Source organism: Rhinolophus ferrumequinum, chromosome 8 (assembly GCF_004115265.2).
Source record: "Rhinolophus ferrumequinum isolate MPI-CBG mRhiFer1 chromosome 8, mRhiFer1_v1.p, whole genome shotgun sequence".
NCBI classification, from domain to species: Eukaryota; Metazoa; Chordata; class Mammalia; order Chiroptera; family Rhinolophidae; genus Rhinolophus; species Rhinolophus ferrumequinum.
In genome coordinates, this window is record NC_046291.1 from 2,207,396 (window position 1) to 2,233,111 (window position 25,716).

The 25,716-nt window shown below is 55.8% G+C and overlaps 1 protein-coding gene across 2 annotated transcripts in view; it reads left to right on the plus strand.

Moving 5' to 3' along the window:
* The first annotated feature begins 1,802 nt into the window (after positions 1 to 1,802).
* PER2 (period circadian regulator 2) overlaps positions 1,803 to 25,716 on the plus strand; it is a 38,385-nt gene continuing 14,471 nt past the window's right edge. The window contains exons 1-13 of one of the 2 annotated variants that reach the window (XM_033112674.1): positions 1,803 to 1,954; positions 10,740 to 10,981; positions 11,584 to 11,646; positions 12,614 to 12,768; positions 14,898 to 15,019; positions 15,998 to 16,199; positions 18,363 to 18,414; positions 19,267 to 19,409; positions 21,007 to 21,085; positions 23,231 to 23,337; positions 23,899 to 24,052; positions 24,300 to 24,408; positions 25,147 to 25,272. In XM_033112674.1, coding sequence (XP_032968565.1) covers positions 10,758 to 10,981; positions 11,584 to 11,646; positions 12,614 to 12,768; positions 14,898 to 15,019; positions 15,998 to 16,199; positions 18,363 to 18,414; positions 19,267 to 19,409; positions 21,007 to 21,085; positions 23,231 to 23,337; positions 23,899 to 24,052; positions 24,300 to 24,408; positions 25,147 to 25,272 — 1,536 coding nt within the window. In that variant the 5' untranslated portion in view covers positions 1,803 to 1,954; positions 10,740 to 10,757. Of the gene's footprint in view, positions 1,955 to 10,739; positions 10,982 to 11,583; positions 11,647 to 12,613; positions 12,769 to 14,897; positions 15,020 to 15,540; positions 15,843 to 15,997; positions 16,200 to 18,362; positions 18,415 to 19,266; positions 19,410 to 21,006; positions 21,086 to 23,230; positions 23,338 to 23,898; positions 24,053 to 24,299; positions 24,409 to 25,146; positions 25,273 to 25,716 lie in introns of those variants that run through there. The other variant, XM_033112675.1, reaches the window with a different exon arrangement.

The window sequence follows — 25,716 nt, forward strand, 5'->3', positions numbered from 1 at the left end:
GGGAGGAAATGTGACATTAGGCTGCAGGCTGAATGTGGAGCAAGACCAAGAGAAGTCGAGCAGGAGGAGAATCTGTCGTGTGGATGAGCTAGCTGTCTGTTTACTCTTGTTTCCAGAACAGTGGAGCTCACCATTGACGTCAATGTATGTGAAGAAACAAAAGGGCTTTGGGGTGTGTCCGAGCAGCTGGGCCTGGATTTGGGTGTGTGTGTGTGTTCATTGTGAAGGAGGTGGAAAGTGTGTCCAGGTGTCAATGTCAGGGACACCGGAGGTGGGGACACTCTCACAGTAGAGTGCGAGGCACACAGCAGGCCCCCCAGGGCTTATGTGGGAAGACTTGTCCCGATGAACTTGGTATTTGTCCCGGTTTGCATCTGTGTTTGAGGAAATTGCACACACACCTTGTCAAGGAGGGGGAAAGAAGTGGCTGGCCGTAGGAATTCCAGAATATGTGTTCGGCTTTGAAAACTGGCAGCTTAGTTTGCCTGCAGGCTCCAGATCATACATCTTCCTTTCCTCCCACCCCTGGTCTCCAGGAGAGTCCCGGCAGAAGAACAGAACCCATGGAGGGAGATGCGCCAAGCCCCTGCTTCTTGGATGGCTAGTGCCCCCTCAGCCCTTCAGAGCTCTGCCAGCCTTGCCTCCCCCATCAGACCCTGTGTTCCAGAACCTGCCAGAGCCGAGCTGCCGTGGAGCCTGCGTGCTGTTTTAGGTCCCAACAGCAAGTCTCGGCCCTCTACCGGGCTTCTCTCCTGACACTAGACACAAGGCTGGGGTCTAACATGCACCAAGCAGTGCTTACTGGAAGACCAAATGGGCTTAGCCAAGGTTCTCCAGGGCCCAGCGCTCTGTTGCAGCCGTGGCTCATGTGTCTCTGTGCCTTGAGCCTTCTTTCCCATTTCCAAGTGCTGCCTCCAACATGAAGCCTCTGGGGATGGATAGCTCCGGCCAGGTCCGTTCATGATCCACAATGCCCAATTCAGTCTTTTATTAAGTTCCCTTTTCACAGAACCGTCCTTTCTCCCTAGTGACGTGGTTGGGGGCAGGGACAACATTGTTTATTTCTTATGGGTACCTCCCATAGTAAAAATTATCCTATTTCCTCAACCAAAAATTGGGACACATGGCCTCATAAATAATAAAGGCCACTTGGAAGCTGACCATCCCGGCAGATCTGGCACAAGTGTCAACCTTGGTCGCCTGGGTGGGGGTGAACCGGGAACTCCTACAGGGCCGCCGGTCTCTGTCTCCTAGGCAGCTTCAGGGCCTGCCGGTGAATGGATGAGAGTAAATGAATGAATGTGAACGCGTGAATGAAAGATGTCCGCAGGGAGTTTCCCGCGGCCGTGGCGGCCGGGGTCGCGCTTCTGGCCTGTCGCCGATGGCGGCAGCCTCCCGGGGCCTGGGCTTCAGCAGGGGTTCGTCCGCGGGGCGGGCCAGACCCAGGTGCACAGGAGCTGATCCCGGGCCCGCGCTGCTCCCCCGCCCAGCGGTGGTACGCGCCACTCCGCGCTCCCGGAGCCTGAGGACGCGAGCTGTCTTGAATGGAAAGCGCCGAGGCCGGAAGTGGAAGGAACCACTCGGGAAGACGAGGAGGGGGGCACGAGCGCGCCGTGTCTTCATTGAGGAACCGACGCGGTGAACATGGAGTTCCATGTGCGTCTTATGTAAAGAGAGCGACGGGCACTGCAGCCAATGGACGCCCGGCGCTCGCAGGCCGCGCCCGCCGGTATGCAAATAAGGAGGCACGGCGGCCAATGGAGGGCGCCGAGGGCGGGCTAAGCGCGCGCGGTCACGTTTTCCACTATGTGACAGCGGCGAGTCAGCGGCAGCAGCAGAGGCGAACAGCGCTGCGGACTACGCGCTGCTCTGGCGGCTGCTGCAACCGGGGCGGCGTCGGCGGACAGACGCGCGGACGGACCGGCGGACAGACTAGGGAGGACGCGGCTCCGCGGTGAGTGCACGGCGGGCCACACGCGCCAGGTTGAGGCGTGGACAGCAGTCTGGCCGGCCGGCTTGCTGGTTACGTAACTGCCCGGGCCGGCTCGGGCCTCAGGCGGGCGGGTCTGGGGCCCGGCGGGCGGGCTCCGGGCGACGGCGGCGGTTCCTCCAGGCTAGTGAGGCGCGACCCGAGAGCTTCCGGGCCATTTGACTCCTTCTCCTCGGCTTGAAACCCGCCTGGGGAATGGGTACTGTTATCCCCATTTTGCAGATCAAGAAACTGAGGTTTGGAAAGGTTAGGCAACTTGATTATGGTCACAGCGCTACTCAGTGACTCCCACACCAGACTGCCCTTCTCTAGACGATTTTTAAAAAATGACTCCTCCCTCCCCCAAAGGGGAGAGAATAGGGGAAGGCCAAGGCAGCCAAGGGTCAGTGCAACTGTCCCTGGAACATGGAAGGCCCCTTGGGGAACTGGCTTCCTGCTCTGAGGCCAGAGAGCCAAGTCTCCGGCGGGGGCTGGGCCACTGGTGGGCGCTGGTGTAGGAGGGATAGTCCATGGGTCCCCTGGAGTGCCTGAGCAGAGAGACAAGAAAGCCTGGGAAGGAACCCTGTGGACAGGGAGGCCCCATGCGATGGTCACCCCCTATGCCCACCTTGCAGCTCCCTGTACTTATTCTCCCTCCCCGGGTAGGGCAGAAAGGGGAGGCCCACTTTGTGGTACAGCAATCACACCATCCTTCTGGGATGTCCCTTGGTGTCCCTTGGCTGCCAAGCCCGGGACATGGACTGGGGGGCGGGGGGCATAAACCCTCCAGGAAGGCCAGGGTAAGGGATGACAACTCGGTTGCCATGGTTTCTATCACCCACACAAAAGAAACCAGTTTGGGAAGCTGATTCATACTTACAGAGCAACGGAGCCAGAAAGTACCCTGGAAATCATCCAGGGTAACCCCTGGACTTGACAGGTGAGGTAACTGAGGCCCGGATACCTGCTGGGCATACCTCATGGCAGGACCTGGCCCGGGCTCAGGGTGTCTGCAGGGTCTTTCTGTCATCCTGAGGGTCTTGATCTGGGTCAGGAGGAGCTTCTGAGGTTCTATGAAGCCTGAATTTGGGTGCTGAATCCTGAGTGGGCTGGAATCTGGGGGAGGGGCCTCAGGTCCCCCCAATGTTAAGAACCCCAGCACCATGGCAGAGCCCCCAGGAGTACCTCTCTCACCTCCCCCATCCGACACAGCAGGGCCAGTGGCTTCTCCCTGACTGCAAAGGGCAGATGCCCGCCCTTACAGCCACCCAGGGTTTCTGGTCCCAGGCAGGGTTTGGCTGAGAAGGGAACAGGATTTGACCTGAAGGCTTTAAATGGTAACTGAGTTTTTAAACACAAGGTTGATCACTTTTTATAAGGCGCATGAGTAAGATGGACAGAAGGACTGCTTATTTTTAAGCGGCAGCTCCGTGATATGCCATCCCAGGGTTGGTGCCGTGGGTGTTCACAGTTATCTGTTGCTGTCGTCTGAGTGATTGGTGCAGAGCTAACACAGCCCTGGCTTTCTGTGGAGGCTGGGAGCTGAGTGGGGATGGGGAGCCCTGCCGCCCGCTCCCCCTCTGGGCCTCAGTTTCCTCATCTGTGCAGACGGGCTCAGATTAGACAAGCTTGCAGGTCTGCTTCAGTTCCACAGAAGGTTACCGGTGAGGCACGTCCCCCGTGAGGCACGTCTGCCTGCTTAGAAAGAACTAGGAAAGGTTCCTTTCGTTTGTACTATCGCTCATGCACACGCTTAACTTGCAGAAGAATCCTGGTGGGCACGCCTCTGTTTTTAAATGATGATGTAACGTCACTGGGCCGCAAAACACCAGACTCTGTCCGGTCACGGAGTGTCTGGCAGGACCTCTGAGCAGTTAGTCAACAGAAAGAGTGACGTTGAAAACTATTGTCTTCAGCAACACTGACTAGAAACACGTAACCCCAAAACTATGCACATGCTCTGTGCCCTTCCCTGTGGAAAGCCGGCCCCTGCGGACCCTCAGGGGACATGAAGGTCCGGACAGGGGCCTCTGTCAACTCTTTATGCTCGTGGTATGCACATCTGTAATGAGTTTGTTACTGTATTTCCAAGTCTAGAACAAATCAGCAGTACGTGAGCAGGTGAGCAGTCACGGGGCACAGTGGGGATCACAGCTGCTGGCAATTCTGCAGGCGAAGTGGGCTCCAGCCCTTGCAGGCCTTGAGGGTTCCTAGAGCTCTGCCTGGGGTGACGAGCGGAGTAAGAACAGCTCGGGGTTCACAGGCACCCAGAGTAGCTCATGACCTGAACTCTGAAGCCCGGAAGCCAGCGTTTTTGCCTTATTGTTTTAAATCTGTGCGGCTGCATATCTGAGGTGTTAAAAGGCAGAGCTGAGAGTGTAGGAAGGGGTCTTAGTGAGGCTGAGACGTGGCTCTCCCCAGCCTCCTTCCTTCCATATTTGGACAGCCACGGTCACATTTTCCTCAGTTACCCAGTTGCCATGGAGAGCACAGTGTTTATGTAGCAGGACAAACATTTTCTCCAGATTACAGCAAGCTGGCCTCGGGGACTTGGCTCCTACCGGGAAGAAGCAAACGTGCTATAATATCTGGGGTTGTAAAATACCGCCGGCTTGTGGACGCTGAGTACAGGCTATGAGATCTGTTACATAAAGTGCAAAGGCAGGCGGAATTAACCAGGCAGTGAGAAGTCAGACAGTGGTGACGGAGGTGGTGGCAGCTGGGAGGGCCACCAGGCGCCTCCGGGACGCTGACAGCTTTCCACCTCCGGAGCCCGGTGCTAGCGGCGTGGGTGCTCAGTTTGTAGACACGCATCAAGCCTTGACCTTACGATTTGGGACTTTTCTACATGTAATTTACAGTATAGTTCAGTTTCAAAAAATCGATCGCCCTAAGTGATTGAACCATACTCTGATTTCTGACTTCCAGAGAGAAATGTGCTTCCCTGGTCGGCTCAAAGGTACTGAGTAAGAGAAGGCGTTACCAGTCCTGCTGGTGGCAGGGGAGGGTGGCTCTGGGACTCAGGCTATGCTCCACACCCCCCTTTTTTTTACTATATATTATGGAAACTCTGAATATAGGTGAAAGGAGAGAGGATAGTGTAATGAACCCCCGTGAACCCATGGGCCAGCATCACAAGGGTCAGCTCCGGGCCCCTCTCCATTTCCCCCATTTCCTCCCCGTCCCGTATTATTGTGAAGCCCGTCCCAGACTATGACCTCATCGCGGACTGCACTTTCTAAACGTTCTCTGTCTGGTGGAGGCAGTCCTTGCTACCAAAGGTGTGGTCAAATGACCAGAGGCAGGACCCAAACTTAGCTCCTTTCCTTCTGTCTGACCATTCTCTGGGGACACAGGCGTGTGCCGACACTGAGGGGGCAGCAGCGGGGCCTCCCGGGACTGGCGTGCCAGCTCATGCCCAGAGGCGTGCCCCGGCTTCCCTGGCAGCCCCTTTCAGCCCACTGTCCTTTCCTTCCCAGGGCCCCTGCTGCCCTAGGCTATGAACACCACCCCCCCAGGGATCGAAGCCCAGGTTTCCCGGGGGCTCCCCAGGGCCTGGCAGTGCTGGCAGAAGCAGATGTTCTGTAAACATTGTGGAAAGCAGGAGGCAAAGTCTGCTTTGACAGGCACGTTGGTTTTGCCAACTAGGAAATATGAGGTCAGTCCATTAGAGCGTCAGTGCTGAGCAGCGCATTTTCTAGAATAATGAACTTTTGGTGATTTGGTTTGGTTTTGTTTCACACTTCTGCCATGCTTGCCCAACCCTCTTTGCAAAAAGATTCTCTTCCCCCTAAGGTAATCCTGTGACTCCTGCCCCGTGAATCCCACTCAGACAGGCTCCCAGGGGCGGGGGCGGGGAAAGCCAGGAGCTCCTGTGAGGGGCTAAGCAAAGCCCCCGGGCAGGCAGGGAGGCAAAGCCTCCTTCCTGGGCTGGGGGGCCAGCTGAGCTCTTAGTCCTTAAATACAAGCCAGCGACAGCTCTCTTGGCAATGAAATATCTCCTTCAAAACAACACAAAACAAAGACTTCTGTTACTGTGCTGTGTTCCTGCAGCAATTGGCAGTGACGATAAAAGGTACCCTGTGTTGGACCTGACTTCATTCGACACCTTGCACAGGCTTCATCATCTCACCCTCCCAGCAGCCAGTAGGAGGCAGGCGCTGCTGGTGCCTCACCTGACAGACGAAGAAACAAGTCCCTGACGGCTTGGGGATTTGCCGAGGAGCCCACTGATGCCCCCGCCATCCGGTGACTGCTCACCTGAGCACTCAGTCCTCATCATTCACTCAGCAGAAAGGACCAGCTGCTTCTCTGGGGAGGGCTGTAGGGGGACATGGGTAGTGTTCAGGGAGGTGAGGGGGCGGGAATGAGAGAATGCCCTCGGCACTGTGGGCAGCCCCCTGGAAGTTCTACTGAACCATAGCAAGAGCCCCCTAAGAGGTATGGCTGCCACCTTGCCCCACTCTGCAAGCCCGTTGAAGTGTGAGTGAAATCTTGCACAAAACCCTGCAGCAGTTCCCCGACTCACCCGACTCACCGAGAATAAAGCCAGAGTCCTGGCTCTGCCCCTGTGAGGTGCAGACCGGGCTCTGACTTCACGTCACCTTCCTACCTTGCCTTGCCCTCTCTGCTCCAGACTCTTCCATCTTCTTCAAACTCCCTGCCTCAGGGCCTTTGCACTTGCTGTCCCTGCCTAGACTGTTCTTCCTCCAGCATGCACCTGGCCCAACTCTCACTTGGCTCAGTGTGTCTTAATTTGGGTTCTTTTAAAGGCAGAGTCTGGGCAGAGGCTCACACTTTACTGGGAGGGGCAATCCCCAGCAGCAAGAGTTAGGGAAAGGGAAATGAGAATGAGAAGGGTGGGACACACGCACAAGACGACATCCGAATGATGATGCCCTGCTTCAGACAGCCAGCAGGTCGCTTGGCCCCTTGAGACCTCATCAGAAAGACTATCAAAAAAAAAAGAAAAAAAAGGAAGGAAGGACCGAAAGAAAAGCTTCAGAACAGTCCATTCGAGGGAGGGATGGAAAGGGGACTTACCCTCTGACCCGTTCCCCTCCCCTGTCCAATTACTCCCGGGGATTATGATCTCCCTCAGGTCCAGTTGCCTCACCAGGCCCTTTGGCAGCAGTTGGGGAAGCAAGGGCCCACCCCATGGTGTGGCACTTCATCCAAGGCCACACATGGCTGGCAGAGCCAGAGAATCCTGGTGGCCTCAGGTGTGAAGACAGGAGGACCACGTGCGTGTGTGCCCAGCAGCGGCTGGAGAGGAGCAAGGGGCTGCCAGGCTGGGGAGAGTGAGGCAGAGGGGTTCTGAATCAGCACCACGGAGAGGGCTGCGGGTTTGAGGTCAACTGTCACCTGTCACCTACACATGGGCCTTCCCTGGCCATGCTCCCTAAAACATCACACGGCGCCTCCCACACACCTCCCCAGCCCTGCTCTGCTCCCTTCTCCTTAGCACGTAGCATGAATCTCTTACTGTGCCATTCCCTCAGGCGATGGTGTTTTCCTAGGGGAACAGAAGCTCCATGAGGGCAGGAAGCGGGTCTGTCCTGTTCTCTGCCATCACGCCAACCCTCAGCGTCGCACACAGCAAGAGCGAGTTAGTCGATGGAAGACAGTGTGTAGAACGGTGCCGGCACATTCCAGGGTGAGCCCTGCGAAAGGGGCTTGCTCGCTCACGTCCTAGCAGCTTCCCACACCAGGGTCTGGCCTCCCTGTTTGTGATGGGTGCATAGTGCCCCTAGTGCAGATGTCCTGGTTCCTATGCCTTCAACAGCAGGTGCCAGGCCTGTGGGTACAGCAGGGAACCGCTCAAAGCTCCAACACGTCTGTGGAACCTGGTGGTGTCAGTGCGTGGAGGAGAGTAAGCCAGCAGGGATGTGGAGATGGCAGGGGCAAGATCGTGCTGTTTGCACATGAGGCGTTGTGGGCACCAGGGAGCAGCAGTACCACGTGCCTGAGGAGCGGTGTCTGGCCCGAGGACCTGTCCCAGCAGGAGGTGACAGGAGGCCACCAGGAGGCCTTGTCCTGAGCCGGGGGAGAGGGGGTCTCACTCGTGGCCTGGTGGACTGAAGCCAGGGCCGGGGGAGGCAGGGGCCAGGTTGGAAGTTGAGGCTGGCGCCTAGCCAGGGCAACCATAGTGGATGAGGTGCCCTGACAAGAGTGCCCACAGCCTCCCTGCTAATGAAGGAGTTTATAGATCGTGGGTCCTTCTCGGCATGGAAGTCGCCTATTCTTCATCTTTGGTCTCCCTCTTCCCAAAAGTAGCACTTGCATTTTTTCGTTGAATTAGCTAGAACTTGTTTAAAAAGACCCAATAGTAGATGTCCCTGTTTTGTTTCTGCTTTCATTGGAACATGCCGGTGTTGCAGGTTCTCTGTGATTCGGGATATTGATAAGCGGCAGCTGTCTCTCAGCATGAGGAGCGCGTGTCCTCCGCCTGAGGTCTCCTCCGCCTGAGGTCTCCTCCGCCTGAGGTCTCCTCCGCCTGAGGTCTCCTCCGCCTGAGGTCTCCTCCCTTTGACCACGACCTTCTCCTCTCGGAACGATGTGTCGGCTGTATCTTCTGAAAACTAAATATACAGCAGAGCTGTCCCAAGACTAGCATGGTTTTTCATCCTTTCTGGTAACGTGTTCGTTTTTCCTGTTTGGATGCAGGTAGAATTTTCTTTTTCCTTGAACACATCATTTTTAACCAGATGCAGCTAGGCCTGGACACTCTTCACGTCCTTTTGCCTGGTATTCAAGGAGTCTTTTAATGGCCAGAAACCAATCTCTCTTCAGCCAGGATGGTTTCCTTCACATGTATCTTTCTGTTTCATTGCTGTGGTGTCTTTTTCACAAAGAGCTATTATCCACAGGTGATAAAACGAGGCTTTACTGTCAGCCTCCCGCCCTGAAGCCATCTTCTTCATTATTGGCTCTGAACATCGTCTTCCTAATTTTCTGTTCTCCCGCGGCCTTTTCCGCTCAGCCTGTGACTCTGGCTCATCTGCATTACTCTTTGGTTGCCTCTTGACTGTAACCTGCGGGACAGAGGAGGTGCGGTCCCAAAGTTGCTCCTTTCATTGCCATGGAGCTTGTACCCACCTTGTCTTTGTTGCAGGCTTTTCAAAAGCTACATGTCTTGTCTGTTTATTGGTTCATGAACGAGACAAAATCTAATCAGACCTGCCGTTCTCCAAAGAGTAATGTGGTTGGAATCTCCATGGGTCCCTGTCTTCAGGGGACCTAGTGCTGTCACCTGCCACTGTGTGACCTGTTTTCTCATCCATGGAGCCCAGAAGGGTGTTCTACATGCATTATAAACAGGGACCCCAAGGATTACGTGAAATGGCGTGTGACAGGCCCTTGGCAGTGTCTGTGGCAGCTGTCAATCATCAACCAGAGCCCAACGGGCCGGCATCTGGCCATTGAGCACATGGAAGCTGAGGGGCACATTCTACCCTCTGGGGACACCCCCTTCCTGGAAGGCACCGCTGCTTGGACCCTTTAGGTCTTCCCTCCCTGCTCGGTGCCCTAGGCTGGGTCCCCTTGCCCTCGGACGTCAGGAGGAGAGGGAAGCTGGGTTCCTGCCCCCAGCCGCAGGGTGTGTGGTTCGTCTGGTTTCAGTGGCCCTCCCCTCCTGCCCTCCAGGCCAGGCCCAGGGCAAAAGAGCTTCTCCCGCCCCTACCTGGCAGCTGCCGGGGCTACACAGCTTTTGTTTCCCTAACCCTGACCTTGCCCGTTCATGCTGTACCTTCATCAGACGCTCTTCTGGTTTGACTGGGCGTCTGCTTCCTGCTGGGTCCCCAAGGCAGACACCTTCCTGGGTCCTCCTTTCACCCTGTGGCTTCCCCGTCCTCAGGCTTCTGGTCAGACCCCTCCCACCCACACAGGCACTGCCTTGGCTCATCCCCTCATTTTGTCTTCCAGGGTTAGTGCAGAAGCCTTGTGGCTGGCCTCGCTCTAATGTCAGCCCCCCTCTAATGTCAGCCCCCCTCTAATGTCAGCCCCCCACCCACCTACCCCCGCAGCACCGAAGTTAAACTTTCCGTCCCGCGCGGCAGTGCAGAGCTGTCCAACTGCAAACTCAGTCAGTCAGCCTGGCATTTACAATGCTCAGGGGTTCCTAGTCATTTCCTGGATAAACAGATAGGTGTGAACTCCTTGGCGGCCTCCCTCACCCCAGCACCCCACCCACACCCACCTCAGTGGGGTGCAGGGACTGCCTGGAACCCTGTGCACCCTCCCTGTTCTGCCCTCTTCACAGGGTAACCCCGCTCCCCACAGCCTCATCTCTCCCCAAAGTCTTCCCCTTCCTACAGTCCGTTTCAGTGTCTCCCTTGCCCACAGCCTGTTTTTGGGGTCTCTCCCTGTCCACAGTGTGCTTTCTGGGTCGACTGTAACCTGTGATGGCCAAGATTTCTGCACCCCGCTGCTCCCCCACGTCACAGGGGAGGTTTATAAGATGCGGGGTCCAGGCCGTGCCAGCCTCTCAGTGGGAATGTGTCTGTTTCCCCAAGCTCCCCGGTTGGGCCGTGTTCCCCGATCCTTCTCACCTTCTGACTAGGCCGGCAGGGCTTTGGCTGCCGGATTCCACCGCCTTCCTAATTCAGGGCAGGCGACAGCTCAGCGAATAAGAAAGAAAAAGAATGCCCACGAGTGACCCTGACGACACCCGCTCGTTTAGCGGAAGGTGGAGAAAGATGCCGGCCACAGGGCATCCGTGTGAGGTAACCACCTGCGCCCCGTGGCTGACGACATTTCTCTCATTTGCCAGCTTCTTTCGGGAGCCAGCATGAACAGATTCGCCGGATTTGTCCCCAACCCCAGTAGCCCCACCAAGGAGCCCGTGGAGCCCACACCCAGTGGGGCCCAGCTCCAGGAGGATGTCGAGATGAGCAGTGGCTCCAGCGGAAATGAAACCAACGAAAACTGCTCCACGGGGCGGGGCTCCCAGAGCAGCGACTGTGACGACAGCGGCAAGGAGCTGGGCATGGAGCCGCCGGACGCCCGGCAGAGGTGGGCTCAGCGCCCGGCCGGCCGAGTCCCATATTGTTTGCTTCCTCGGGGTCTCATTTCCCTTGTCATCGGATTGCTTTGGCCGCCTTTAACTTTCTTAAGATTTTTTAAGATCTTACTTAGAATAACTAAAATTTACGAGGGTCTGTCCTTCCCAGTAACAATGCCACTGTCCTCTTTGAGGATCCGATTGCCAATAGATGGATAGTGGGTACAGCGAGACCTCAGGAGGCAGACATGTCAGGGAACGCAGCGAGCAGCCGGGTGGTTTGTAGAAATGAACTGACTCCTTTAGGCTCAGGCCCCATCTCCCAGTACTTAGTTTTCCTGCTCCCTGAAAGTTGTGTGTCCCAGTGTCACCTTACCCTCATGCTTCGTGCTGTGTGTGCTCTGCCTGTTATCACCGGCTGGGTGGGGCACGTCCATGGAACATAGTATTCTGGTTCCCTTTGCTTTTTCTTTCTTTCGGTTACAGTTGACATCAGATATTACTTTCTATTAGTTTCAGGTGAACAGCATACTGGTTAGACGTTTCTATATTTTATGCAGCAACCCACCCCAATGAGTCTAGTAAGTTCTGTCTTGATTTCTTGTTCTTATAGTCCGGACGCCTTTAGCTTGATTATGGCAAAAACTGACCACAACCCATCTACAAGTGGCTGCAGGTAAGGACGGTTGAACTGAAAGATTTGTTATTGGAGGTTGGGTTTGGTGGGTGAGGTGACGTTTTTCCAGCTTCTCCGAGAACCTGTCACTGTGCAGCCGTCTGCGGCGAGCCCAGCTGCAGCCTTCCACACACGGTCCATCCCCACCGGCTGCTCCGAGCCCCGGTGTTGCTCTCCTCTGAAGCACATCCCACTCGATGTAAGCAGATTTGTCTGCCTCTGAGACATGTTCAGTAGGGACATTCCTCACCCTTCTTAGGGATTTGTAACAAATTATCCTAATTTCCCATCCACATTTCCATGTGACGGCTAGAGCAACGCCCAGCTCTCAGCTCTGGGCACGTGGGCAGACACCTAATGTCCATCGTTCTTTCTGCACCCTCTGCTCCTCTAAACAGGCCCATGCCCTCAGCAAAGCCCACTGCCCTGCCTTCTCCTGCCTCTGAGCCCTGCGGTGTGAAGGTCCCTCTGTAAATGCCCTTTCCTTAGAGGTCTTCCTGTGCTCGTGATTCACGGTCACACCGCACAGCCACTGCTGTCCTCTCTAATCTCCATCATGCCAGCCTTTTCTAAGACGCAGCCCACTCAGCCAGATGGGGGGTCGACCAGCAGGCCTGGCTGGGTACAGCCCAGCTCCCACCCATAGGGGGGCTTCTAACCTGTTCACTTGGGTGAGAGCAGTGGCTCTCAGCCACGGGCGATTCCTCTCCCCCAGAAGACAGCTGGCAATGTCTGGGGACGTTTTGGGTTGTCACAAGTGGCGAGGGTACTGCTGGCCTCCAGTGGGTAAGGCCAGGGATGCTGCCAGCCATCCTGCAGTGCCACCAAGAAATACGCAGACTGAGGTGTCCTAGTGCCCTGGCTGGGAAACTCAACTAGAGGCACATCCCGTCAGAAAAGGGCAAAGAGAAAAACCACAGAGAAGGCACAGGGGACTAACGGCTGGTGTCTTGCTTTCACTCCACAGCAGTGAGCAGTCTGCCAAAGCAGATACACACAAAGAACTGGTCAGAACGCTCAAGGAGCTGAAGGTCCACCTCCCCGCAGACAAGAAGGCCAAGGGCAGAGCCAGCACACTGGCGACCTTGAAGTACGCCCTGAGGAGTGTGAAGCAAGTGAAAGGTACGTCTGCTCACAGGCTTCTTCCAACCCGTACAAATAAGTTCCAGGTCCCCCCACGTGGCAGCTGGGACTGTGTTGGCTTTCTCAAACTCAGTCCTGACACAGCAGAAGGAAAAGTAGGCACCTGGTTAACCCACCATGATTGGAAACCCCAATTCATTGGACGTTTGCTACTGCACTTGACTTCTCGAGGGAAAAATAAAGCAGGTAGAAAACCAGCTGGTAAAAGAAACCTATTTACAATGTAAAACTTTTGTGCTCTGGGCTGGGTCGGGTCATGTTCAGGAGTCCAGCATGTCCAGGCTCTGGCCAGAGCATCAGTGACGTGCCGTGTGAGCAGCTCAGGATGACACTGAAGCAAAAGGTCCCACAGCCCTTAGCTGGGGGCCTGCCCTCCTTTAAAAGATAACGGGAAGGGATACGAGGAACGGGATCGCCGGAGTTCATCCTGAGGGACAGTAGCTTAGAGCTTCTTGGTTCAACACCTCAGGCAGTTCGTGTCTTGTTTAAATGTGTGAGCTCCATGGCGGTGGGCCTCGGGCAGGAAGGCAGGCAGGGCAAAGCACCTCCTTCTGTCACAGGTGCACGGTAAGGGGACTGCCAAAACCCATACCCCGCTTCCATCTGTGGGCACGTTTGGATTTTATCATTAGGTGGCAGAATATGACAGAGCTTTTATCATTGGACAGTGGACTAGCTTTTAGTCTGAGGATCCATTGCAGAAATCTTCACAAACACTGCAAATTCCAAAATACTCACATCATTGAGTTCAGACGCTTTACATTTTAATCGACTCCAAGCCCCCTAAATAGCTTCTAACAGAGTGTAGTTTTCCGTCAGACACCCCCTTCTCCTGGGTCTCAGGTAACCACGGCTGCTTCTGTCTCCAGGACGGAAGGAACACACTCTGATTGTGCTTCCCAAGCGCACAGCCCGTCGTGGGCTGGGGCCGGCGCCCTCCTGGGGAGGTTTAGCTGTAGAATGCCATCAGGTGGCCTCACAGCCTCACCTTTCAGTCTGCTACTGGGATGGAGGCGAGACCCCTGAGAGTTCTGCAGATTTCCCCAGTGCATCCAAGAAATAGCAGAAATCTGGAGGCAGGTAGCCCTGCGTGACGTCCTGGGCGTGTGACACGGGGCACTTCATGGCCTTTTTTCACGACCAAGGAAACCACCAGCTCTTGCACTTGGAGAATTTCTCAGCTGTTTGTGTCTGAGGGCATGCACGCTGAGACAGAAGAAACATCAGCATCTCTTAGGGCGGGAGTGTGAGCTATCCCCCTCGTTTATGCATGACACACATGGCTGGGGTCCCCATGGACTACACACATTAGAAACATGCGGAAAAGTAGAAAAATCTTAAAGGCTCAGGTAAAGGTGAGACGGTGGCTCTATTCTGTATCATTAGTTACTATCTCAAGGCACGGCATACAGTCGGCATGAGGTTTGCCACCAATAACATGGATGTGATTATTACAGTGAAAGCCTTATTTCACATACCCTTCACATTTTCTAACGTTTGGGCAACCTTCCTGGGAAGCTCATCGTTGGGCATCCCACGTGGTCTGGCTGAGAGAGTTTGTGCCAGGCATGGAAGTGTGGGCCCTGCTCTGCGCTGGTTTGCATGACCTTTGGGTGCCCTCTTCAGCCCTCGGGGTGGGGACTGGCCCCAGCCGTGGCTGTGACATCCCAAAGCCATGCTAGACTTTCCAGGATGAGTGGCCCTCATCTTCAGGTTCTGTCCGAACAGTTGGTTCCGCATGTTGTTTCTCATGCCTTGTGTCCTTGAGCAGTCGATTCTGTCTGGATGGTGTGTCTGGCCAAGGCCACCAGAGAGGCCACAGCTGTCCTCGTGGAAACACCTGTGTTGTGTAATGATTACTGACCTTGTCGGGAAAGTGAGCGACAGGTAGAGCTCTGTGCCATATTATTTTTAAAAATGTATATTCATCACGTAATCAAATGCCGTCTGATTTTCAGTAAGAAAACCAAAACCCTCAAGGTTTCTGCTTGTTTTGCTTCATCTTTCTCTGTGAACCGTTCTCTCGGTGTCCCAGGAGGATAGGCCCCACGCCCCTTCTTCCTGAGGAAAGTGAGGGTCAGGACCCCTTCCCCTTGGTCTCTCTGCAGCCAACGAGGAATATTACCAGCTGCTCATGTCCAGTGAGAACCACACCTGCGGTGCCGACGTGCCCTCCTACACTGTGGACGAGATCGAGAGTGTCACCTCCGAGTTCATTGTGAAGAACGCGGTGAGTGTCACACACGTGTGGAGGCTTCTTCACGAAGGCATGCGGCCTGCGTCCGGGTGAGCTAGCTGACCGCTGTGGCCTTGGCTTTATAGCAGCCGAGTTCCGAGTTTCAGGAACTGAGTTCATACCTTAAAAAAAAAGAACCTAGAGCCAGTGGTTTAGGAGCAGAGTCATGTTGCAGACAGCTGCCGTGTTCTGTGACACTGCCCTCCTCTCCTGGCCACTCCACCCCGTCCCTCGCATGTGTGACAGTGACCTCACCTTGGCCGAGCGCAGGGCCAGTGCGGGGTGAGGACACACTGCACCACGTGACTGTTGGTTCACTGTCCAGGGCTTTGTGGGGGTGCACTGGGCTTTGAACTCGGCTTCGTGAGCCTCCAAAGCTCATGCATTTTTAAGTGACCCATAAAGGAGGCCTTTGGAGGTCTGCGGAGGGGGGTGAGGCAGCCCAGCCCTGAACCCCAGCTCTCAGTGAGAGCAGACAGCGGGGCAGGCAGAGCTGGCCTGGAGGGCGGGGCTCCGCTCCTTCCCACCTCCTTCCTCCAGGGCCCCCACTGCAGCCTTGAGCTCAGAAGGCCCCCCCCAGGCCAGCAGCGTCCCAGGCAGCACCCCCCCAGACACCCCAGGAGAGGGACATGCCCCAGGTAAGAGAGGGAGGGGGTGCAGGGCCCCTTCCACCTCCCAAATCAGCCCCACCCAGACACCAGGGGCTCCTTGGCTAAGAAGACTGGACGGACGACACCCATAGGGAATCCCCACACCTACGCTCCTTCGGCAGTGGAACCCTGTGTGTTTCTTCTTGTCATATCCTGTTTGGACCCCAGTATGTATGAGGGGAAAGTAGAGTGAACGGGTCAGGGCTGAGGACGGGCCCTGGCCCTCCAGCTCCCTGCCCGCCCGCCCGCCCGAGTCTGTGCTCCTTCCGTCCGGTGCCCTCTACCCTGAGGTTCTCCCCTGACCCGTGTGCTTCCTCCCCAGGACATGTTCGCTGCGGCCGTGTCCCTGGTCACTGGGAAAATCCTGTACATCTCCAACCAAGTTGCCTCCATCTTTCACTGTAAGAGGGACACCTTCCATGAGGCCAAGTTCGTGGAGTTCTTGGCGCCCCACGACGTCAGCGTGTTCCACAGCTCGACCACGCCTTACAAGCTTCCGCCGTGGAGCGTCTGTAGAGGGGCAGGTGAGGGCCCTACGGTGGCAGCACGGGACCAGGGGGGCGCTTCCGCCTTCCCGGGTGGGCTGGGCTCGGCCCACCTCTCCTCTCCCGAGACCAGCACCGCAACCCACCCGAGGCGCTGTGGCTGCCCCCTCTGTCAAAGGCAAAAGAGAAAAAGTTGTTTGTTCAGGTAAATTTAGAGAGAAAATAGTCTCTTCATAGATTTCAGAAAGAGAACCATTTCAGAAGCTTTTAAGAAAAGCATTTTGGAAGGGCAGTTGTTCAGAGAAGCTGGTCTTGCCGTGAGTCCTCAGAATTTGGGAGAGGACCGGGGGCGCAGACAGGCACCCGCCTCCTGCAGGCGGCAGTGTGCTGGGTGGCAGGTGGCAGAGTGACATGGGAGTACATCTCACCCTGGCCAAAGCAGCTCCGTGAATGTGGCCGGTTGCACCCTCCTGGGCTCACACCGTGGGCTTTCCAGGCCTGCACTTCCGGCTCAGGTCTGCACCACGAGCGGCTACTTCCCCAGGCTGTGGGCGTGTGGGGGTGTCCACTGTCCATCCGGCCTCGTGTCGGGCTTGTCACCCCAGCCCGCCGTCCAAATCCCAACAGCCGGGCTACTGCCTTTCTGGTCCCCAGAGCCACAGCCAGGCAAGCCTTCCTCTGGCCCCTGCCTTTGCCTGCGCTGAAATGCCCCCGGCTCCCCACCTAATTCCAGGGGTGCTGCTAGTTGAGGCCTGGTCCCATCTCTGTCTGGACTTTCGCCGAAGCTCCGCACTCATCAGCCTGACCGCAAGGCTCTTGCAGTTAACTGTCGTCCTCCTCCAACGTGCCTGGGCAGACCGAGTCTAGAAGCCTTGGCGCTCTCCCCGTGACCAGCACAGGCTTTGCACCTAGTAGGGTCAGGAGGGGCCTGGACCACCTGACGAGACTCAGCAGAGTCCCAGCATAAGGGACGGAGGGGGGAGTCCCACAAGCTCGGGCCTTCCTGTGGTTCCTCCATGCTCTCACTGACCAGGTGGCCTGTGAAGCGTCAGTCCTGCATCAGCCATCTGCCTGCCCCTAGACGAGCGTTCTCTCCTCGTGGGGCTCTGCCTGTTCAGAGCTGGGGTGGATGGCAGAGCAGAAGCACTAAGGAGCCATCTCTGTGAGAGATGAACAGGAAACAGATGGGCGGGGAGTCCCCCAGACAAGCTTGATCTCGTTGATAAACTTGCCCAAAAGCCAGCCCTGGCCCCCTCATCCACAACCACCGCTATGTGACAGCTGTACCTTCCTGGTGACAAACAACCTGGGCCCAGAAGTGCAGTTCGCTGTCGGGTTGACTCACAGAAGAGGGGATACTCGCTTTTGGTTTCAGATACAGAGGCGTTCACTTTCTCCCAAAATTCCAACCTAAGGATGGAACGGTCAGCTCTCTGAAGCTTGCAGGGCGTGTTAGGAGGAGGCGGTCAGTGGTAGGTCCCTGCGTGGAAGGGAGACCACTGTGCCCATGGACTCAGCGTGACCATCTCCCCTGATGGTCGTGACCAGATGTTTGTGTGAATAAGAAAGAAGGACCAGGTGACTTCTCGGAGGTCTTTCCGACCAGTCATTTTATATCATTTTTCCCAACGAGTGTATACTTTTGAGTAGGAGGAAACTTTATGTGAAAAATCAAAGTCCAAGATTTCTTTGAAAAAATTATTTTACTATGGAAACACCATTCCCTCATCTGTGATGACGTCACCCAATTGACCTTGTGTTTTTACTAGACATTTTCAATTTTAAAATGTTAGTATTTTAGCAAAAGGATTGATGTAAGCTTTGAGTTGCTTCTATTAGAACCAAATATCCCCCAAAATATGCAGATTGGAATGTTTAGAGCTTTATATGCATAACTAGTGCACATCGGTCTGTGTGTCTTCAGAGGAAAATGGTTCATTAGTTGGTGTGTTTGCGGTAGCTCTGGGTACCACCTCAGACACGTGACACTTCTGCACTGGTCACGTGTGCACTGCACGCGTGAGCTATAGCCCCCGGTAGTCAGAGCTGTGATAAGGGAGCTCTAGGTGCTCTGCTTCATGCCTGGGTATGTTGGCATGACACCTGACTCTGCGTGCGCTGCTTCTGTTTAGGAGAAATACAGGGTGCTGTCTGTATTTGGTTGTCTAACTGGATGGGTGCCCTTTGGGCTTTCTCTTTTAGATTCTTTCACTCAAGAATGCATGGAGGAGAAGTCATTCTTCTGCCGTGTCAGGTAAGCCCAGTTACTGGTTTTCCTAAATTGGGAACGGCACAGACATTTCGTCGTAGGCACCTTGTGTGAAGTGGGGAGGCTCAGAGTGCTCCCCACCAGTCCCTGCTCCCCTCTAGGCAGGAAGGGCTGTGAGCCTGCCTGAGCCCCGTTCTTTGGGGCAAGAGGCTCTGCAGGAGGGCCCCTGCCATGCAGTGTGCGTATTCCTGAAAAGTGTGTGCAAGCACATTGTCACAGCTACGTTTTAAGTGTGTATGAGGGCTTGAAACAGCGAGGTCAGGTGTAGTCATTTAACAGTCCTCGTGGAGAAGGGCGGCCTGAGGGACCTGGCCTAGCTGTCTGTCACCTGGGAAACAGGCCCCAGGGCCTTACCTGGGGAAGCACATACCCCGGGGTCTATGAGGACCCCAAAACACGTGTAGCCTTTAGGTAGAATGTGCACTTTTCCGGGGAAACCCCCATAGCTTTTCCAACAGGTAGTTCCCTGAAACAGAGGGACCAGTTGAGTGTCCAGCTGCAGTGTCAGGAGTGGCCCCGGGCCAGACAGCAGTGCCTTCAGAAGTTGGGGCTAGGACCCCACTGTTGGAGTAGTATCCCTTTCCCCAGTTAAAATGCAAACTGCTCTAGAGAGGTTTCAGAAGCCCTCCCGCTGCTCAGGGCTGGTGACTCTGTGACTTACCCTTTACTGTCACTAGAGATCTGAGGGAGGGGACAGAGGAGCAGGGCCATGGGCATCTGTACAACAAACGAAAGGGCTGCTGGGACGTGAGCACCAGCTGTGGTGGAGGGGGAACCACCCATGAGGACAAGCTCTTCTGTGAGAATCCCAACCTCTAACCACGCCCTCCTCTGCAGTGTCGGGAAGAACCACGAGAACGAGGTCCGCTACCACCCATTCCGCATGACGCCTTACCTGGTGAAGGTGCCGGGCCAGCAGGGTGCCGAGAGCCAGCTGTGCTGCGTGCTGCTGGCAGAGAAAGTGCACTCGGGCTACGAAGGTAACAGCCAGGCCCAGGCCAGGGCACAGGCTCTGGTGGGTCCCTCACTGCTGCCTGGGTTCAGACACAACATCTGTAAGGTTGACAGCATCCCGGCCTGTCCGCCAGCTTTGGGCAGAGTGTCCATCTCCCTGAAGATGGCAGGCACAGCCACCTTTATCTCCTGGCCCTCCGTGGAGCCCCTGCCACACCCCCTTCTCATGCAGTTAGTAGGACTGCGTCCCGGCGTCTCTCACCCACGTCCAGGCCATCACTGTGACTCCGGGTGCCTTTCCCCTCCCCTGGCCACTGCCCACCGTCCACGTGGTGAGAAGAGCCCTGACAGTCCAGGGCCCAGGCCCTCCCAGCCTTATGCACCCCCAGGCCTCAGCCCCAGTGGGCCCCTTGGAAGTGCTCAGAACCCCAAACCACCCGCACCACTGAGAAATAAAGTGCGGGCATTCCGCCCTCCCGCCTTGGCACATCCTCCCTCCTCTCGGATCTCCCACCCTCCCCACACATACCGGCTTCTGCAGACAACGTGGCGCCTGACCCCCATCTTCCCTCCTGCTATTTCCTAACACTCCTCCCTCCACCTCTGCCTGTAAAAATGCAGTCGTCACGCAGGCTCTTCTCATCAGGTATCCCCTCCTGGTCCTGCTAGCGCCTCAGGCCACCCTCTCCCCTCAGTAAAACCCAAAATCTGGATTCTTCCCTTGAAGCCCAAAGGTCCCAAGGCACTTTGCCCCCCTAATGGCATCCTCCGAGCCACCCCTCCTATTAAACTGCCTTGTGACACAGTCCTCGTACGGCCAGTTGGTGCTCACCGTGGCAGCTCTGCCAGTCACACGACTTCAGACTTCTCTGACAGCAGGCGCCACCTTAACTGCTGAGATGCCAGGGTCCAGTCTAGTCCATGTTCAATTATATTTACCATCTTGTCAGTGGGTAGTGATGGCTTTTTTCAAAAAGGTGCTTTTTTTAAATAGTTGAAATGTTTTAGGTATGTAGCTTTCTTTCAAATGGTCAGTGGGTTCCTGCATAGAGGATATTCTCTTCCAAATAGTCCATAAAGATTTAGCGGGTTACTTCGATTTCAGCAGGTTGTACCCCCGAATGAGCAGAGACTCCTTCAAGAATGAAACATTTTGGAATTTTGAATATTTTCTCCATGAATTTGGAAATTGAGGAAAATTCTGGATGTAGGACTTCCTGTATGCAAGTTGCCTTTGCCCCCCTTAGAAACCCAGGTCCCAGTGCAGTGACATCTGTGGACAAGTGTGAATCCCAGTAACTAACTCATGTTTGAAAAAGCGTTTGTTCAGTTCATCACGTTGGATGTCACAAGTGAAGACTCCTGACGTCACACGTGGTTCTGTAAACGTGGATGCCTAGCTTTCTAGACTAAAACTGTCCCACGGAGCTGAGAAGCTGGCTGGTGGTCCTGGGACCAATGTGCGCTCTGCTCCCTTTGTGATGGGCTGTTGTTCAGAGCTGACTTTTTAACTTTTGTAGGCTCCCCTCCCAAAAGACACACGGTGTCTCCAGTGGTTGTAATGTAACCACATTAAGTGTGCGTTTCTCAGAATCAAGAATGTGCAAAATTCTCTTCTTTTAGCCCCTCGAATTCCTCCTGAAAAGAGAATTTTTACGACGACACACACACCAAATTGTTTGTTCCAGGACGTGGATGAAAGGTAAGCCTCACGGCACCGTCCCCACTGCCACACGCGCCTCATGCGTAGTTTGTCTTGGAACCGATTTGCGTCCTCTGTCGTCATAGTCTCGGTAGTTCCTTCATAACCAAGTCAAGCTCAGTGCATGTTCATGCTTATTGAAGCTGTTGGGCTAAAGCTAAGCCTGCGTGTTATGTGTGACAGTCACCGAAACGTGGAACCATATTTAGGCAATGAGATAATTACGGCATTACACTAGAAACCTGCAATATGAACACTGAATGGGCCTTCTGGGCAGCTGGGAATCTTTCCAGCTGAGCCTGTCTTCGTGAGCCTGTTTAAACTCGTTTCAAAAATTGGGTACATGAGTAAAGAAGGGTACAACTGGGGACAGTGTGCCTGAAGCTGGAGACGCCACTGGCAGATTCCCAGCAGAAGTGCACCTGCCAGCTGCGTGCCACAGGGAGGCGTCACCTCCATTCCTCTGTCCAGCACCCCTTCCTGGGTGCCCCACCCCGGGTGCTGCCGCTGGGGGAGCATGAGTTCTGGGTGGGTTCTGGGTTAGCGGGCATTGGGCCAGGGCCCCAGGGTGCCTCCCCCAACCCCTCCTGCACTGATACATGAAGGCCGGACATGCTCCAGGCTGTGGGCAGTGGTCGGGAGAAGTCTGCTCAGAGGACACGTTGGGGAGTGGACACAGAGCGCCAGCCAGTATGCTGCGCTTTACTGTGGAGAGTCAGGTCGTCCCCACGTCCCACTGCCCACATCTGGCCTGAGACACCAGGTGCCTACCCCTGGATGCAGGCCACCGGGCCTCCTGGGGAAGTTCTGCTCTCAGGCGGCCAGGGATTAGCAGCTTCCAGCCCCAGGTTGCTCAGAACAACCAAGAAACAGTTTCAAGGTGCAGGCTCCTGGCCCCGCCCAGCCCTGCCCAGCCAGGACCTCTGAGGGTGGGGTCTGGGAGCACTTGTGAGGCAATCTCAGGGTAATTCTGATTCCTCCAAAAGTCTCAGAATTCCTGTTGGCCACCCGCCCCAGGAGTCTACTCACCCGTGTGTGGAGTGGGGACGGAGGGAGGGGAGAGGTTGGGGAGCAGGTGGACGTGGCCTTAGGGGCCCACAGTCTGCACAGCCCTCCCTAGCAAATCCTGCCCTCCCCCCTCCTCCTTCCTGGCCTCCTCCTGACCTTGAGCTGGGAGGGCGCCAGGAACATTCTGTACATCCTGCCAAAGACGAACGCAGGCCCCAAGAGAGTGTGCCTCCAACAAGTAGGAGGAAATCAGAGTGACGCTGGGTGTACGAGAAAGTTCCACACCTGGGGAACAGGAAGCTTGGCTCTCAGACTCAAAGGAGAGTGTCCTTCCACAGACCAGGAGACTAAGCAGAAGGCTGAGACGCAGCTCAGAGAGGGAGAGGGGCCCGGAGAGGGGACAGGATACAGCAGGGACAGGACACCATAGAAGGGAAAGGACACCACAGGGGACAGGACACCACAGAGAGGAAAGGACACTACAGGGGACAGGACACCACAGAGAAGAAAGGACACTACAGGGGACAGGACACCACAGAGGGGACAGGACACCACAGGGGACAGGATACCACAAAGGGGGCAGGACACCACAGGGGACAGGACATAGCAGAGGCCAAGGGAGCGCTGCAGAAGTTTGGCACAAAACATTCTCTCGGAAAGCTAAAGCTCAGAGAAGACCAGTGGGCACAGAGGGCAGTTCCCCTGCTAGTAACAGCGACAGCCAGGAAAGCCACAGCAAATGTGACTAGACACAGTGGCCAACGTGATAGGAGAAGGCAAACCTCTTCCACTGGAAAAGATACACACAGACAGGATTCCAGGTCCAGGCAAAACTTGTTTAAGAAAAAGCGATGCCAGCCCACCTCTGGCCAAACTTAGGAACGACACAAAAAAAGAAAAAGATTTTAAAAGAAAAATAAAAACATATTTATGATTTGTTGTTTCAGGAAATCAGAGAAGGCTAAAGCCCCAGCCTGTGCTGGGTAGGCCCTTGCAGGACCTTGTTTTGGTACCACAGCCCCGTGGAGGTGTCCGGCCGCCCGCTGGGGGCTGTTCTCTGGACTGTGTCTAGCGCACGTACAGAGCTGAGCTGGGCACCAGCTGCCATGGTGACCCCTGTGTGTGTTTGCCTTGCAGGGCGGTCCCCCTCCTGGGCTACCTACCTCAGGACCTGATCGAAAGCCCCGTGCTTCTGCAGCTTCACCCCAGCGACAGACCCCTGATGCTCGCCATCCACAAAAAGAGTAGGTGCCCTTGTCGTGGTCAAACCTGCAGGCTCTGGCACAAGCTGGTGTGCACCTGGGGCTTCTCCCTAGATCAGCACTCAGCAAAGCGGCACTGGGTCAGCTCACAACGGATGGGTGACGGGTGCCACACCTCCTGGCTGAGTCCTGGCTCTGTCAGTGGGTTCCTTTGTGGCCCAAGTAGCATCTCGTTCTTACTGTTGGCTTCCCCAGCAGGTGGGCGGACGGAGACAGGTTTAGCTATGGTGGGGAAGATGGTGACCAGGCTGGGGTAGTGGACAGCACGAGTGCCTCACGCCGGTCCACACAGGCATGGGTGACACTTGGAGAGGACCAGTCAAAGCTGGCAGAGATGAGTCATGAATGTGTAATCACGCGGCCAGAAGCAACCCCTTATTGCAATTTAAAGCAAAGCAGAGATTGAAAACGGTGGCCCAGAACAGGGGTCGGTGGCTCTTACGTGTTCCAAGCACACCGACCTCAAAGGTGTCTTGGCCCGGCCTTTCTCCTCCCGGTCCCCTGGCCGCTTCTCCACCCTGACCTCTGCCCTCCGTCTCCTAGTCGTGCAGTCCGGCGGGCAGCCCTTCGACTATTCGCCCCTCCGGTTCCGTGCCCGCAACGGGGAGTACATCACGCTGGATACCAGCTGGTCCAGCTTCATCAACCCCTGGAGCAGGAAGATCTCCTTCATCATCGGGCGGCACAGAGTCAGGATGTGAGTGCCCCCGGGCCCGGGCAGGGCAGGGCCTCGCTCCCCCACCGCAGATGGCATGGGGCACCTGGGAGACCAGGGCCCAAGGCACCTCGCCACACCTGGGGTCACCCCCCCTGCCCCCAGCCAGGAGGGACCTGGTTGAGACCTTGCAGTGAGCAGGCAGGGGCAGCTGGGGGCTGCAGGGAGAAAGTGGGTCCCTGCAGGGGTGGGCAGTGGCCCGACTGACAGACAGATGAAAACCACGCAGGGGCCCTTTGAACGAGGACGTGTTCTCCGCTCAGCCGTGCACAGAGGAGAAGGCCATGCAACCCTGCGTTCAGGAGCTCACAGAGCAGATCCACCGGCTGCTGCTGCAGGTGGGTGCCCCACCCCAAGCAGCCTGAGCGCTGCCCTGAGTCCTGGGGTCACCACCCCTCCCGCCCGTCTCACTCCGCCCCTGCACCCTGGTGCCTGTTCTCTGTTCCACCCGCGTGGGCCACTTTGGGCAAAGTCTATGCCAGACCCCAGACAGTCGGGCACACCTACAGCTTTCCCAGTTTGTGGCAGACCCAGCCTTACACTTTTGGGGTGTCTTCCTCTGAGCTGCAGCCCTGCTAGCAGCTGAAGGACATGCCCAGACCCCTGTGCCCCAACTCGGGCCTCAAGTCCTGGGCGCCAGCCCCACGCGTGGCCTCCCACAGGTGGACAAGGGTCATTCCATCCAGGGTACCACGTTAGCACCAAGGGGGACTTGAAAACCCCTGTCCCTGGTGCTTGGGGACCTAGTACTCAAGAAAAATCAGTGTGAGCACAGGGAACCCTGTGGTCTAGCAACTTTCTGCTTCCCGGTCCCCATACTGGTGAAGCTATAATGCATCAGGTGTAGTTTCTAAAATCCCTCAATAGACCTGGGACAGCCCGCACCGTGTGAGCAGAGGGGGCAGTTGAAAGACTTCTTAGTGGGGTCTCTCCAGGGACTAGGGTCCAGGTAGAGGCTGGGAGCCTCATCCTCATCTTGTGCGGTGCCCTGGGCGGGCCATGGCCTCTCTGACTCCAACTTTGGGGGGACCTGCATGCCCCAGCCCTGAACCAAGTCCTGTCTGCTCTCTCCCCAGCCCGTCCCCCACAGTGGCTCCAGCGGCTACGGGAGCCTGGGCAGCAATGGATCCCACGAACACCTCATGAGCCAGACCTCCTCCAGCGACAGCAACGGCCACGAGGACGCCCGCCGGAGGAGAGCCGTAGGTCCCCCTTTGTCCCTGAGAACCGGTCTGTGTGCACATGGGAGTCACAAAGCATGTTTACAACAACCTTGCTGGTTTCTGAAGCCTTTACAATCTCAGCTGCCTCTGGCCACTCCCTAAACTCTTCCCTGGGACTTACTGTATAATCTCTTAAGAGTTGAAGCAGCCAAAAACTGTGGTTAAAGGTTTGCATGAAAATTAGTTGAAGCAGGCAAATCAAGCAAAAGGGAAGATGCAATGTAGGACAGAAAGGAGAAAATATAATGTGCCGTTCCACTTTCTTTTCTACTATTCTTCCGGGTCGTCAAGTCCGTTTCTCTAGCTCCACATCTCACATTCTCATTCAGAACTACCTTTTCTGTGGCTGAGTTATTCCTGCTTTTCTCTGTCCTCGCTGTGGGGCTGAAGGCTCCAATGGTAAATAATGCGTTCATTTTGTTT